This window comes from Callionymus lyra, chromosome 1 (assembly GCF_982586985.1).
Source record: "Callionymus lyra chromosome 1, fCalLyr1.hap1.1, whole genome shotgun sequence".
Classification (NCBI taxonomy): domain Eukaryota; kingdom Metazoa; phylum Chordata; class Actinopteri; order Syngnathiformes; family Callionymidae; genus Callionymus; species Callionymus lyra.
The window spans coordinates 22270408-22286646 of NC_141818.1; the positions used below are offsets into that span (position 1 = coordinate 22270408).

The 16239-nt window shown below is 40.8% G+C and overlaps 1 protein-coding gene across 2 annotated transcripts; it reads right to left on the minus strand.

Moving 5' to 3' along the window:
- Window positions 1-843: 843 nt before the first annotated feature.
- Window positions 844-14337, minus strand: tnksb (tankyrase, TRF1-interacting ankyrin-related ADP-ribose polymerase b). Of its 2 annotated transcripts, XM_087797104.1 has the most exons (28): window positions 13869-14337; window positions 12728-12952; window positions 12346-12441; window positions 11286-11322; window positions 11025-11100; window positions 10326-10346; window positions 8399-8493; window positions 8261-8327; window positions 7309-7495; window positions 7117-7238; window positions 6898-6989; window positions 6407-6485; window positions 6163-6334; window positions 5921-6000; window positions 5227-5372; window positions 5000-5165; window positions 4700-4919; window positions 4528-4637; window positions 3931-4119; window positions 3603-3849; window positions 3452-3534; window positions 3259-3379; window positions 3082-3179; window positions 2925-2999; window positions 2742-2847; window positions 2004-2190; window positions 1772-1928; window positions 844-1695 (listed from the first exon to the last, which is right to left on the minus strand). In XM_087797104.1, exons 1-28 carry the CDS (start codon window positions 14287-14289, stop codon window positions 1609-1611), a joined length of 3762 nt encoding a protein of 1253 aa, XP_087653230.1. In that variant the 5' UTR covers window positions 14290-14337; the 3' UTR covers window positions 844-1608. The 2 variants fall into 2 exon arrangements, with proteins under 2 accessions (XP_087653230.1, XP_087653238.1); XM_087797112.1 differs by lacking the exon at window positions 10326-10346.
- Between the last annotated feature and the right edge of the window lie 1902 nt (window positions 14338-16239).

Consider the following 16239-nt stretch of genomic DNA (forward strand, 5'->3'; position numbering starts at 1 on the left):
AGTTACCTTTGTAGCCATCTTTGTAATCGACCAATGTAAACATGTGGTCCATCAGAATGATTCCATTAGTATGAAATACTGACATGAGGCCCTGGTCTTTGAAAGGCGGTTTACAACAAGATTTTCTTACTTACATGTTGTTGGTGGGCTACTGCCCCCTGCTGGGTGAAATCGACAGCTCATCATGAAGATTGAGAAGTAATTACTTCTCCCCTTATCAATAACTTGCTTGTTTCCCTGTATATGATTAATTGACTCTGCTTGTCCAAGGATGTTAATGTGTCTCGTCAAGTCTTCCAAATAAAATACTATTTCTAAAAAATCTCAGAAACATGTTTTCCGGCTCCCCCAGCGTTAAAACAGTGCAACTTCAACTTCGTGGAACCTCTACACCTTGTCTTCATTTGTTAGCGAAACAAGAGAAAGTTTCAAGTTGTGCCAGTTACTGGTGTTATTTTCCTGGTAACATGAAAAGGCAAGTAATTCATATGAAAACATGGTGTCTGACCCACTGTCGTAAAGGAATTTGGTGGTCACATGACACAGAGGCTCCTGGCAGGTCTAGTCAAAGTTAGGTAGTGAACAATTTTGTTAAAATAATTATAGTTCGACTTATGCGTCTTGGCCTTTTATAGTTTATAGTTTTATCCGTGTATTGTTTTTGATTGTTCAAGAGCTTCGTGCCCCCTAGAAAGGAGGTTTTCAAATAACCATTACTTACTTACTACATAAATCTGAAAATATGAGGCAGAAAATGTAAATGTAATTAATGGTTTCTTTAAAACTGATCGTTACGGTTGAGTGTTGTGTCAGAAATTTGACGTTCAAAACAGAAACAGGAAAAACGTTAAACGGGATTTATTATTTAAAAATTGGGAAGAAAGAAGGCATGAAAGCAAAATCCATGTCATTAGAAGGTCAACTCAATGACACTGTTAAACAGCAACAGTTATACACAACCATTTACACAAACTGTACAAATATTCTTTCCCAAAAATTTGCAATTTAAATTCAAAATAACTTAAATAGGTTTCTATGTAAAAGTGCAAATCCTTATGTCCGTGTGGAGACGATGGCGGCAGAGTGTGGGCGCTGTGATGAGTTCACTGGCGGCGGGTGTTTCTGAAGCATCACAAGCTCACACTGATACGTTTGACGCTTGAAAGTGCAGCGGCGACTGATCGGGACGCCTGACATTGCACTCCACAGAAATGCTCAGAGTGTCAAGAAGGTAACGGTGAAGTCACCATGTTTGCGGAGGACAGTGAAGGGGGGGGGGGTGTCTAGAGATGACTTCTCTGTAGTCACATGGACTAAAAAAATAATAAGAATAAAATGAGGTGTTAATGCTTAATCCCTAACTTGTCTACAGCAACTCTCCTGAGGCCTGAGGAGGGAGGGGGAGCAGGATATTGAACCCACATACGTTATTGGGCCTAACATGCGTGCCAACATGCAGCCGATGCACTAGAGTGAGAAGTGATGGTCAAAACCACGATTATTTTACAGCATATCTGGTCACTATGGAAACTGGAAATGTGTCTGATGAGTCAAAGGATTTCACTAGCAGAAACAAGCGACAAGTCCATGAGTGTGTGTCACGAGCGACTATGACTTCTGCTCCGCTGCTGCAGCCGACGGGGCCACGCTCTCTGGTTTGAGGATCTGGTAGGTGATGAGGTACTCTGGGAAGGCCTGGGGGGGCGAACAGCACATGAGGGTCAGACATGAGACACAGGTGTAGAATATGAACGAGCAAAGATGGACCTACCTGCTCGCCTCTGTAGATGACGTACTCTGCGTAGGCCAGACCGTTGACACTGGGCCGGCCAATCACAGAGTGATGTCCTGGAGGGGCGTGAGCCATCTTCATGGCACTGAACTGTAGGAAGGACTTCCCCAAGGTCACTCGGCAGAACAGCATTTGTCTGTAATCATAAAACGAAGATAAAGATGTGAGTGATGTGAGAACATTCGAGTCAACAACACAGACACTCACTCACCTGTGACAAAGGTAACAGGAACGGTCCTTGTGTGTCGGGCAGCCTGTTCCTCCACCGATCCCGTACACGTACTGGTTACTCTTGGACGAGTTCTCGGCAAAGTAGATTCCCGCGCCGAACATTCCTCCGATATAGGCGTGTCTCTCGTCGAACCCTTTGTGGATGATGGCGTTGATGAAGGGAGAACCTGAAGAAACACACACACAGGGACACTTAAAGGTCTTCACCTCACAGGGTTGTGAAGATATAGTAAAGTCCAAGGCTACCTAATACCTGAAACATCAGCTCCGAAAGATGCGCCTCATCTTATGGACCAGATGCCAGTTGACTTTGACATGTTAGCATCTTATTGTTTAGAAAGTGCCACTTAAAATACTTAGTGTTTTTACAACATTCCAGAAGTGACTCAAATGTTTCTCTTTTGTTTAGATTGTTTAGGTTTCTGGCTGAAATGATGGTGTGAGGAGGATTTTAACAAACAAACATCAGGTATTGTTTGCTCTCTAAGAAACTTTTTGAACAACATAAAAAGACCCAAAAAACGTATTCTTATACCTTAAAACTACAGAACAATTTATTTTTTAAATTTCTTCAGGTTTAAAGTACATTTATTTTTTATAAACCCATGTTTATTATCGAGTGAACATAAACATGTTTTGCTGACAGGACATTTGAAGCTGATAATGATAGTTAAATATTAAGCCAGGACAGTCCAGAACATCAGGAGTGTTGGTTTACCGTGGAACAGCATGCGCTCGTTGTGGTGATTGTGATTTTCATCTGCGATCTCTTTCTGTCGATGCGTGTATCTCTCCCGCAGCTTCTTGTTCACCACTTTCTGGATCTGTGGAAATATGTTTTTTATTATTGCCAATTCATTTCAGCGACTTGGTTTTATTCGACTGTTCCCATGTTCCCGACCTTGATTATGTTGTATCGGCTGAAAACTCCGCCGGCGTTGCCTCCGTCTCTGTGTTCCCTGATGGTGCTCTGAAGCTGAGGAGAGACAGAGTTCAGTGAAGATTAGATTTGTCATCATAATAAGTAACAACGAAGTGATTACGATCGACTGACTCACCTCCTCCTCCACAGACTGATACTCCTTGTCGTCAGTGGCGAGGTCGATCAGGATGGTGCCTTGATTGGCACAGTGGAATGTCAGATAAGGGTTGGCGCCTGTGAGAAGCAGAATGAGACGTTGGTGAGAGAAAGTGAGGAGAGTCTTCAGGTGTCATCGCTACAGAGGACGACAAACCTTGCTGGCCGCCCAACAGCCTCTCGATGCCTTTGATGAGCTTGTGTCTGTGACCGTAGGCGTTAATCCCGATCTCCTTTAGCTCCTCGTGGCCCATGTCTGCCAGGACGTCTAACGTTATCTGAATCAAGAAAATCTCATTAAGCATTTTGAACCCAACAGTCTCAACTTAAATATTTGTTCTAAAGCTCACCTGCTCCCTTTCAAATATGTCCCTGAGGTGCTCCAGACCCAGACTCTTCAGGAACTGACTGATGTTCATGTCCAGCATTGCTACTGTGATAGGAGAAGCTCTGTTAGGTCAAATAACTGCCATGTTGTCACACAGCTCTGGTTGAACTTACGTTCTCCTTCTTTGCGTTCAGTTCCTGCTGCTCCGTCAGCAACTCCAGCAGAACCCGATGCTGCGCCTGCGGCCAGTTCTGTGAGCGACCCGGCAAGATTGTCTATGCTGCTGGCGGCCGAGAGGCAGGAAGGCGTCGAGGCCGGGGAGATGACGGAGGCGCTGACAACTGTGGCCTGAGGCTTGAAGCAGCTGGGCAGGGCATCAGGAGGCATGGCGTCCATGAGCAGGGCTCGGATGTCATCGGCCTGAAGGGGAAAGTCCTTCATTATGACATCATTTGAAACAAGCGAGTCAAGACCATTGTTGATTAGGCTCCCATTTACTACCGTGGCCAAGTCCAGTGCCGTCTGTCCCTCCTGGTTCTTCATTGTTGGGTCAGCACCATGAGCCAGCAGCAGTGCGCACAGTTGCGTCCGGCCCTTTTGAGCCGCCTCATGAAGAGGAGTGAACGCCCATTTGTCTGTGGCGTTCACACAAGTGTTGTACTTGATCAGCAGCGCTGCTATGTCCACATGCTGGCAGGAGGAGGAGAGAAACTCTATTAACAAGTACTTAACGCTGTGTCCATCTTGGTCATCGTCAGATCTTTTTATTCTTCCTCGTCTATGTTGCCATGTCAAAAGTGATCGACAGCTGTGATTAGTTAACTGGGCGGCAAAGCATGATCAAAGGTGTTCCAGTAACCATTACTGAGAGGGTTGTTGAGTCGCACCTCAGTGTTGAGTTTGCAAGTCAAAATAAATGTTGTTAAATTAGTGTTTTAAATTTAAACTGATAAAATAGTCACTACTTCCCAGATATCGTTCAATGAACGTTACATCGGCAACAAACGATGAATCAGTGTAGTCCAACTAACTAGTTCAATTGTCAAAAGGAGTTTAAAACCAGTTAATAAATGACCCTGCAAGTGATTTGGGTCTTACCCCATAAGAAGCAGCATTATGAAGAGGGATGAGACCTCCTTTGTCCTGGGCGTTGACATCTGCTCCATGCTCTAGCAAATACTCAGCCACCTCCAGGTTGTTGTAGCCAGCTGAGAAGGGAACACCACGGTCACATCAGGAAATAACCCTGTGAGCAGATGTGGTCACATACCTGCCAGGTGGAGCGGCGTAGAGTTTCTGCCTTGTGTGTCTCTGCAGTTGATGTTTTCAGGGGAGCAGAGTTTTTGAACTCGAGCCAGACATCCTTTCTTAGCAGCATCCAGCAGAGCAGCGTCACCCCGGAGCAGGTCCTGGATATCAGTGTCTCCGTCCTTCACCATGTCCAGAGGCATGTTGCCGTCCCGGTTCTTTTTGGATGGATCTGCTCCGTGCTGGAAACAAGATTTGTTGTGATGATTTCACTCATTTCTTAATTACTTTTTCCACTTATTTGAGGCCCGGTCTTTCTCACCTTGAGCAGCAGTTTGCAGATTTCATATTTGCCTTTGGCCGCAGCCTCGTGAAGCGGCGTGAACTTCCACAGGTCAGCCACGTTCACAGAAGCTCCGTGTCTGACCAGCAGCTCAGCTACTTCATAGTGACCGTAAGAACAGGCGTTGTGGAGAGGAACAAGACCACTGGAGGGAAAAAGAGACAGTTAATGAAAACATCAACACAAGAGCCGTTTGAGGAGCTCACCCTTTATCTTTAGCATGGACGTCAGCTCCGTGGTGCAGCAGATACTCCACCACAGCCACGCGGTTGTAACCTGCAGCAAAGTGCAGTGGTGTCGAGTGTCGACCCTCCAGGTCTCTGCAGTTCACATTCTGAGGAGTGCACAGTTGCTGACGAAGAGAGACAAAGAAATATCAAACTTATATCCAATCAAGATATACACCGACTAATTATTTTATATATATATATATATTTGTTGCGGTTTCAGGTCAAAGACATATCAAACATAGACAGATGTGAGAGGAAAACGTAAATATTTAGGAAATAAAGTTCAATGAAATCACAAAAGCAAACAAAAAATGTTTATTTTAATGTACAAATATCAATTATATTTTAATAGCTTTGCATTATCAATATGTGTTATGAATATGCATTTTGTTTCTATTCAATGTTGGTAAAAACTATGAAAACTACAAAACAAAAATAAACTTTTTTCAATTTATTAGAGAGACTGTATTACTTAATAATATTTCATTTCCTGAAGAAGGTAAACATTTAAAATTCGGGACAATAATCCAAAAAACAAACTGCAATTACATCTAAAAAACTCCTTTTAAAAACCACAATAAATGTATTTTATATTGCACTAGATGTTTATTTTAAAAACAGTAATATGATAAAAAATGCAGCAAATCAACTTCAATGACTAGCCACGTACCTGCACTGTGTCCAGATCTCCAGCCTTTGCCGCCTCCAGAAATCTGTAGTCGACATCCGAGTTGCGGGTGGGAACATTTTCTGTTAAAAAACACAAGAAAAAAGAAATTAAATTAAGGGAGTTATACTTATACAACCATTTTTTAATCAATTACTGGATGAGACAGTCTCTCGGTCTACAATTGAAACTCATGTTACACGTATATAAATGAAACGCATAAAATGAAAAGCGTAAGAAATTACCATTAAGAATCTGCTGCACTGCTTCATTACCCATCTGTGCTGCAGTGAAACCCTGTAAAGACACGATCGAGGGGTCGGCGCCATAGCTCAGCAGCAGCTTGCACGTCTGGATGTGACCTGCCAGTGCTGCTCGGTGCAGTGCCGTCTGCCCGAGTGTGTCCACGGCATTGACCTTAGGTCGGAGGTAGAGGATGAATATTCTATGGCTGTTCAGATCACACACCATAATAAGCCAAAAAATTACCTTTGCTCCGTGTTTCTGCAGAACTTCCAGGATGTCATTGTGAGCTCGCTCAGCAGCAACATGCAGAGGAGTCATGAAGCTGAAAAGCAAAAAGTGCTCACATTATAAGAGGGATTTGTATTTGTATGGAAGTACATCAGTGCCATCAGAATATTGAATGATTGAATTTGAAATATAACAAATATTGAATAATTGAAAATTAAATATAACAAATATTGAATAATCAAAATTAAAATATAACAAATATTGCGTAATTGAAATGAATTCAACCTTTCAATATTACGTTGGAATTGATCAACTTCCATATATTTGGACCTGATAACAATGAGAATCTAACTAATAATAATTGTATGTTTCTACGTTTAAAAAAAACAAAGACATGCTTTATCACATGTTTATTAATCTCTATCAGAGGGATCAATAAAGTTTATTTATCCATCTATCCAGGCAAGTTATTCTCAGCTGATTTTAAATGTCATTAAAAGACTCACTCTTTGTTCTTCTCATTGATGTTGGCACCTTTCCGCAGCAGCAGCTCCGTCACTTGCTTCCTCTTTGGGTGGGGGGAGGCCACAGCACAGTGCTAGAATCAATTTCAGAAGATCATTTGATATCCGACACTTTGGATCAAATAATATCTTCGCTGGTTAAAATATGAGTAATGTTAAATAATTAATATATAAATTCAATTGATGGCGCTCCTTCCTCACCAGAGCAGTCTCATTGGTCTGAGGATGTTTGAAGCTGATGATCTCCAAAGCTAATGTCTTCTTCACTTTGGCCATATCAGCCTCTCTTGCAGCCTGGAGCAGGGAATGACCTTTGAACTCATCTACAGGGGAGAAGAAAACAAGTTTGTCTTGCTGCTCTGTAAACTTAGGTAAGGTACAAACAAAACTCACAGGTCAGCCTCTCCTTCAGCTCGGGGGTCGGCGCCATATCCACTGCACTCTTGCTGTGACAGTTGAGAAGAGTCGGGTCGGCACCGTGGCTCAGCAGCAGGGAGCAAACCTCCACGCGGTTTTTGGATGCCGCCTCGTGTAGAGGGGTGAACTGCCACAGGTCCATTGCGTTGACACACGCACCATGCTACAAAAAATACAAAAGGACAGAACTTAATCTAAAAAAACTAAAATATCAAAGCTACTTGCAGTAACTGGCCATCTCAACACACACCAGCAGCAGGACTTTTCCTCTTTAAATTAAATTTAAATGCCTATCAATTCTGACCAAACAGAAGTAAGATTCAAAACTATCAATCAAAAGTACGGTTTATAAACAATAAAATAATAATGTATTGAGACACGAATAGGTATTTTTCATTATTTAGATGACATATGTAAAAATCAAGGTCCGGGGGCGAAATACAACCAGCCAGGGCATTTTATACGTCTCAAAATCAAAGTAGATGAATGTTCAAGATGAATATAAGATTATGGATTTCATGAATTATACAGAGACATCCAATAAGAGTAAAGTGACCAAGAAAAGGAATGTTTTGTGAAGGAGGACAAACACGGATATATAATATATATATATATATATATATATATATATATATATATATTGTCTCCAACAATGGAAAGAAAATGTCAAAATCGTGAATATACATTTTGTTCAGCTTGCTCCCTTCTTCTTGCCCCTTGTGTGATTAAGTTTGTCACTCTTGATTCAGAAATAAATGTTGATGTTTTCTCTCTTGTTCCATTACAATAAAACATGCATCACATGTACATTCATGTTTAAACCACTGAGCCATCACTCAAAGGACATTCATTTGAGATAATTCAAGTTATACATTTTTTTTGCTCGTAATTTGTTGTTTAGGAAGTACTTGTTCGCCACATGACTTACTTTAAGCAGAAGCTCTGTGACCTCAAAGTGACCGTAGGAGCAGGCGTTATGAAGCGGGACCAGACCACTGCAGGGATGAAAGCGTAAACATGTCAGCATGTGAACAAAAAAAGCATGTTGCTGAATATTTTTCCTCACCCCTTATCCTTAGCATGAACGTCCGCTCCGTGCTGCAGGAGGAGCTGAACTATCCGGACTCTGTTGTACCCTGCGGCCAGATGTAGCGGCGTGGACTGAAAGACAGAGACTCTTATGAACACGCGCTGGGACGCGAGTGGTTGTGCTGGTGAGAGGCCATGGGAGCGAAGCGGCTGATTAGAGCCAGAAGCGACGTGATTTTGCTGGGCCTGTAGCAGTTGATTGAGAATTATCGTTTTGTCTGGAGACAATGGAGTTTGAGGCAGGCAGGGGGTTCCCACAATGGCCTGTGACTTAAGTGCGAGAAAAGTTATCCATATGACCAGATCATGACCATTTAGCAGAGCAGAAACAGAAAGAGCCGTTTAAATACGGATTGTCTTCTTCCAAATGCTTCATTGGAATTAGAGTTGGGAGTCGATGGCATTGCTTTAATTATAATATCACATGCATTAAAAAAGTTAATCTGCAAATTAAATTATTTTTGAGAATTATTTAGTTTTTTTTTTTTTTAAATACTCTTGTCTATATAAGATTTGGATTTCTGGATTTCTTCTGCAAATGTTGATTAGTTTGATGCCGTTTTGTCAAGGCATTGATATCAGTCAAATCATAAGCATTAACAGTTACACCAAAAGAGTGACTGTTACGAGGAGCAATATGTCTTATTGTAACTTTAAACACAGAATCTATTCTCACTCTTTTATTAATATGTTAAAACAAATTACAATACAACATATAGAATATGTTTTCAAATATGTCATAATTGTTTTGTATTAATTCAACCAACTCGCGCTATTGTTTCCATTGTACAATGGTCTTCCTGTACAATAACTTATTAAAAGATTTCAAATTTTTATATTATACAACACATTAACAGTATTTAACTCAATGACTTAAGCAAGGCTTTAATGTTTCAGTATACAATTATGTTTTTATACACACTTTAAAATGCACCAAAATGTTCCTTTTTCTGTAGCTCAGACTATTCAAGTCCATAAACAGCATGTCAACAGGCTCAGTTTCTCACTAACGCACTACACTGTTGTTATGCCAATGACGAAAATCCATTAAAAATATATTACATGTCATTTTAAGAACATCAGCTAAAGATTGAGTGCAACTGGTTTGTATTTCATCTGTGCTAATTGCAGGTTGTTTATTTGAGCAGATGCAATCGAATCCCAACCATAAAAGCATGCAAAGATGCAACCATTGCGAAGCTCTGAAGCACTGTCGCAGCCTAATAAAAGGTTAAGAAGCTAGTGAGCACAACTTTGTAAATCAGATTCTTTTTAAAGCAGCACCACCTTTTTAGTTTTCAACTTGGCTCAGATTTCCATGCAATGATTATGAAAAAAACGTTTGAGAATTGGTGAATCACAGAGTGTGGGATGTCACAAGCATTACTATGTAGGGAAACAAAGCACATCAATATGTTCATTCATTACTGCTACTGAATCACCACAGGGAGGTGAAGAAGACCAGAGACACCTTCTCTTCCTGACATGCTGCTGACAGGCAGGCCTTCAGGCATGCATGAGTGGTTATCAAATCATATCACCGATGAGGAATGTGAAGGAGTCAAATCAGATGCTGCCAGATTAATGTGTGGGTGAGTGCACAGATGAGGAACAGACAGTAGCAAGCAGTGGATACGAGAGTATCGCCAGATCCAAAACGGATTCAATCTTTGTCATTCACGGCACCAACCCCACTCACTCCCATGCCACGCACACACATCCACACACACATAGGAGCATCAGGGCAGGATACATAAGTGACCCGTACACCCAAGTTCCACAATGTGCAATTAACATGTGACAGCCAGCTTATTGGTCAAATGATACAGAAAACAATGGATTAAAATAAATGTTTGAATCACATCAGTGCATCAATCAAGTGGCTGTTATTAAGGTCCACTTACCAGCATTTTTTGAGATGTAGACTGATCGACAAATGTAGCCAGAGTCACACGGAAAACAAAATGAAAAATAAAATTACAAAATGGCAGTTTCTTTTTACATCATTCCTATCCTCCACGCTCTTGTCAGTAACACACCAGTTGTCATGCTGATCATGAACCACCGTGATCATCTAATGAAGTGTGGAAGTCATTGTGACACTGGAGTGAGACGAGCGAGAGAGTCTAAGTGAGGAGCAGATGGTCCTCCACAGTTAAGAAACATTTAAGCACATCAGTGAAAGCAACGATTATAAATAGAAGTAAAAAAAACATCTATGTTTTACGATAATAAAGTTAAAGAGAAATACTTCCTTCATGACACATGATCACAATGCAATGCTTTACAGAAAAGCAGGGCTGTAATTGTATGGTAGTCAGTCAATCAAAGTAAATACTATTCTTATGAATGACTTGAGAAAATGTCTATAATTCTAAATTAGATAACAAGTCGGTTTGTTTACAAGAAATGCCTGCAGATTCCAAGCAGGCGGGTAAATAAGGTCGTCAAAGACTTCAGTGTCACTGTAAGTCACATGACAGGCAGGCATACAAATCTTATTAAAGTTAACGTCTGATGAAAACTGTCTTAAAATCAGAGGTACTTCTAGACATGACATGATTCACTGTGGAGACGTGTAAATGGAAAGTGGGTTTGTTTACCTTGCGGCCATCGCTAGCATGGCAGTTGACGTTTAATGGAGTCAGCAGAGCCATGAGCTTATCTTCATTTCCACTCCTGAGGTCACAGTAAAACGCATCAGTTTAAATATATAAAGACATTAATAATGTATCAATGTGATCAACATAATGACATTATTTATTACAAACATGTGGAATTAAGGTGTGGGTGTTATTTTACCAGTAAACTCACTACACAGCTTAATCTAAGTATGTTTCATATTATCTCTCAAAGACCCTCACCTTGCTGCCTCCAGAAGTTCATCCTTCTTGTATTCACCTGAAGCAAATGGAACACATCGGATTAGATCACAATTTATTAATGTCTACTTGACACACCTCAGTAATCCTAATCCAAGGTACGAGTTATGTTTATGTTACAAAGGATCCTCCTCAGAGAGTGTGTACTGTTCAACCACCAGTACTGCCTCAATTGTTTAAATATTAGTATAATGGGAAATCTTCTCACAGGAAACAGAAAAACAGCACCAGTGACCTAAATTACAATAATAACATGCAGTATAAAAAAAAACATGTCCAAGTTAATTAGGGGGGTTAGAAATGTCGAAATGGCGATAAATTGTAATTATATGTTTCACACAAATGTTATTTATAAGTTGTTAATTTTTGTGTTGCCATTAAACTTCCTGCCATTAGATGGCAAGCATCATTACATCCTCCGCAGCTATAGGAACAATAAAATCTTGATCTGTGTGATGACTGAGGACGAGAGGATACATTTGACTAGAGCAACTTTTAAAGCTGACGTTTGGAGATATTTTGGTTATAAAACCAATTAAAGCGATTAGGACTTCATCATGATTCACACTATCTGTAAATGATGCAACACCGGAGAGAAGTGATCGGACATTACTTCCTCTTCCTCTATTCCTCTTTTCTACAGTATCGCAATATATTGTATTGTCGACCCTGTATCCTGATACGTATCGCAAGATTATTGCCCTATTACACACCCCTACCGTTTATACACCTTTATACAACATTGCTTAACATACTAAAGCATGAGTCTAATGGTGATGGGAAGTTATAATACTTAATCTTTGCAAACTAGTGAACTTCTGATCAGAACTTCAATCAGATCTTCAGCCGAGAGGCACAAACCTACACTCCCCCCAGACCATACTTCTGTGGCATAGTGTTTTATATTCAACACTAGTCAGTCACTAGTTAGTCAAACTATCTTAAAGAAACAGGATATTTACAGGTTACACTGAACAACATGGAGCCAACACAAAGGGGATCATCAGGGGAAAGACAATGAGCAACAACATTGGTAACTCACCAGTGAGCACAGCCTTGGCTGAAGGATCAGCCAGATCTAGAGCTGATTTCCCATCAGTGTTGCGGATGTTAGGATCTGCTCCATGCTGAAGCAAAACTGACGATGGAAAAGTATTTTTTAATTTCAATGGCAGGAGCATTCTTATTTACTAACAGATACAAAGGTATAATTCTTTAATCAGTATTTATTCTAGTTGTATATCTCAAACAGACAGTATTTATCTTATGATATTGTGACAATCGCCGAATTTCACCAAAATTAGTAGTATATTAGCATATTTAGCAAATATATGATACAAGTAAAAACTAATAATGGCACCGACTGTGCATGTAGGATGAACAACTCTTAACAAGGCAGAAATTATGTTTAGGTTTAACCTTACCGATGCACACGTCTATCTTGCCCTTGATGGCAGCTTCATGCAGTGGAGTGTAGTTCCAGTTGTCTCTGGCATTGGGGTCTGCACCCTGACATAGGAGGAGGCTCACGACCTCGGCGTGGCCAAAAGAGCAGGCATTGTGAAGAGGGATCAGTCCCCCATCATCTCTGGCATGAACGTTGGCACCCGTCTGTAAGAGATGTTCCACCACATCTTTCCGGCCAAATCCTGGATGTATGAAAAGAAAAGCCAATTGACTTACTGTACAATAAGTTAAGGTACTTAACACCTTAAGACATGCAGGTTTATAAAACCTTAATTCACAAGGTAATACAGGATAGCAGGTGGAGAATGATTGAATATTTAAGCAACTGTCATTATTCAATTATGTGTGAAAAACATTGTGTTATATTGAAAAAGTAATTATTAGTTTTTACTCTAAAGTTTAAAAGCATTATAATTTAATAAATAAAAAACATAAAATGCCAGTTAAATAAATTTACTCTTGCCTACTATTTGAAATACAAGTAAATTGTACACAAGTTTTATTTTTATACATTAACTGCAATAATTACTTCACCTATTTACACTTTCTATCGCAAACAAGGTGCCCGTGTTGGACACCGTGAAGAGAATAAAATGAATACATTTCAGATGATGACTAAATAATGTACTCGCCATTCGTATAATGAGTAAACATTACTTGGAAAAGTGTCTGAAACAGATTTCCAATGTACACTGAATAATCGAACCATCTTGTTTGATCAGCCATCGAATGGCTTGTTTGTTTTGATTGCGTGTAACTGTGACTGATGACGTCAAACGTAAACATAGGTTTTTTCTTTAACCTCGCAGCAGCCAAAACATGACTTTTAAAATCCATTTCTATCATAATTCTTGAGAAACGTTGCCTCAGGAAGCGAGTGTTGGTGAGCAAGGGTCAGTGTGATAATAAGATCGAGCAGCGTTAGCTGGTTCAACTCCGCTATAAACACCAGATCTTAGATCGATGCAGGAAACACGTAGTAAACAAATAAGTCGCTATGGTGTTAACTAGTTTAACCAGGGGTGTCTGGTGAGAGTTCAGATGTGTTTATGGTCACTTTAAGTTTCGAACAAATGTCGCATTAGCTTAGCTCGTTACCCGCAGCGAAGTGCAGGGGAGTAGACTTGCGACCAGCCATGTCCTTCGCGTTCACGTTCACCGCGTCCACCAGCCTCTTCACCCGGGACACGTCTCCGTTCCGACAGGCCTCGAAGAGCTCCCTGAACGCACCGCCGACGCCGCTGAGGGCGTCCGAGGGGCTGGTGGCCCCCGACCCGGGGCTGGAGACGCTGCTGGTGGAGCTGGCGCTGCTCGCCAGGGCCGCGGCTGGAAGGTCCGGTGAGGCCAGAGCAGGCTCGATGCCCCCGCTGCACTCCCGCTCCAGCTCCGGCGCTCCGACGGCCGCGGTGAGCAGAGCCATCGGCGGAGAGGCCGCTGGAGCTCCGGAGAGGGAGCTGCTTCGCGGCGGAGACTGTACTGTGTTTTGTTGCTGCTGCGAGGAGCGACGAGACACCGCCATTACCTCAGCGCACTAGCAACACGAAGAGAACGCAGCCTCTCCTCCTGGCTTCCGGTGAAAGTGTGAACGCTTCCTGTCAGCTGTTCCCCCTGCAGAGGAGCCCCCCCTGCAGAGGAGCCCCCCACTCTGGAGGAGACCTCCACAAGATCCGTGTAAACACGAGCGAAGAAAGACGTGTTTGTTTGACTGATACACGACAAAACCAGCAAATAAATAACCCTGTTACTTATATTACATGATAAAAACAACCACATTAAATAAAACAATAATATGCAAATCTATACAGATTATATAAATAACGGGTATTGTTTTTGTTTTTCCAGATTATAAACACATGTATTATCCTTAAACTAATTTGACCTATGATTAACTTTAATTGCATCATTTAAAAAAATGAAATTATTTCATGTAACAACGCATTTATTAATACTAGAAAGATTGCATTTCCAGAAGAAAATGCAGTGTGAATGCTGGCCGTAGCTGTAGCTGTGCAGTAGTAGTAGTAGTAGTAGTAGAAGTAGTAGTAGTATTAGTAGTAGAAGTAGTCGTGGAAGTGTGAGTGGAATGAATAGTTAAAGTAGAAGAAGTGGAATTATTAGTAAAAGGTAGAAGTAAAGTAAAAGTAGTAGTAAAAGTATAAGTCGTATTAGTAGTAGAAGTAGTAGTAGAATTCGTCGTAAAAGTATAAGTAGTAGGTCAAACTGGAAGGGGTTGGACATGAGTTGAAGATTTTCCCCATTGAAATGAATGGGGTAGAAGAAGAGGAATAAAAGTGTAATCAGATGTAATCAGAAAAGTGGTTGACCGTTATCCCCATCAGATTTTAATGATAATCTATAATAAGGATAACTGGTAACAAATGAATAAAGAGTCTGCTACTTTTCTAGCACCAGGGCAAGCCCATTTAAACACACATTGGTTAGACTGGATCTTAAAACCAAAAAGTCTTGCTGAGCCTGAATTTCTTACTGGCTCGGCGTGCGAGTGCGTGGGTAGTTTGCAACTTGGATGACAAGGTCTTCATTTGTAATACACTGAGATGCAGTTTTGTAGTCTGAGCACAGGGTAGAATATTTAAGGAATATGTGAAAGTATTGGGTGAAGATGGAGCTGCGAAAAAAACATCTTGTGCAGCTGTGAGACTGCAACAGTCACTTGTGTTTAGCCTCATTTATGGTAAAGTTGAGCTCATGCATCTTTGCTTTGCCAACTACCTGGCAGGCATCTTGACTACATCATCCCCACAAAATGATCACTCAGTGAGGTCAAGCTTTAAGTCCAGTATCAAGGTAGTTACTTTACTTTTTAGTGTTTTGAAGACACAATAAATGGATAAATGTAGTTCCTGCTATTTGCCATTACGGACAATTACAGAATGTGCAGGTAAAGGTAATGAGCACCAGTTGTGTCGACTGGTACAATGTGAGGCAGCATGATATCTGTTGTAAAGGTACATGTTTTTGATAACAGTTGATCCTTTCAGCTGTGGAATTACTCATAACACCACCTTTTCACTCAGAGATGACTCAGATATGCCGTTTTTTCGACTCCCCTGGTGAAGGAAATGGGCCGACCAGAAAGAACTATAGCACTGAGGAAAAAGATGTTAATGTTAAAGTCTATAAAGTCAAGCGTCAAATGTTTATGAGTATTCAATATTTATTTATAACTATTTAGCAGCATGCATGGTTTGTGAGGGATACAGCAATATAACCCATAAGATAGATTTTAAGACATACAGTGAGGCAAAATTTATTTGGCAGTCAATGATTCTGCGAATTGTCCCACTTGAAAAGATCTTTAATGTTTGTCATAGGTGCTCTTCAAACATGAGTGGCAGAACGTAACAAAATCTAGGCGATCACGTTGCTTAATTTAAAATAACTTGTTTGTATGTTGGTGCAGATGAATTTCATATAGGTCTTTAACAGGTTTGTAGATACTTTAGCT

Bases quoted from the DNA above. Each gene is read 5' to 3' on its own strand.
- tnksb (XM_087797104.1), bottom strand. From the start codon at position 14,289: ATGGCGGTGTCTCGTCGCTCCTCGCAGCAGCAACAAAACACAGTACAG. The intron at 11,323-12,345 runs GTGAGTTACCAA...CATTTGCTTCAG, and splicing joins AGCCAAGGCTGTGCTCACTG to GTGAATACAAGAAGGATGAA. The intron at 3,380-3,451 runs GTGAGCTTTAGA...TTCTTGATTCAG, and splicing joins ACATATTTGAAAGGGAGCAG to ATAACGTTAGACGTCCTGGC.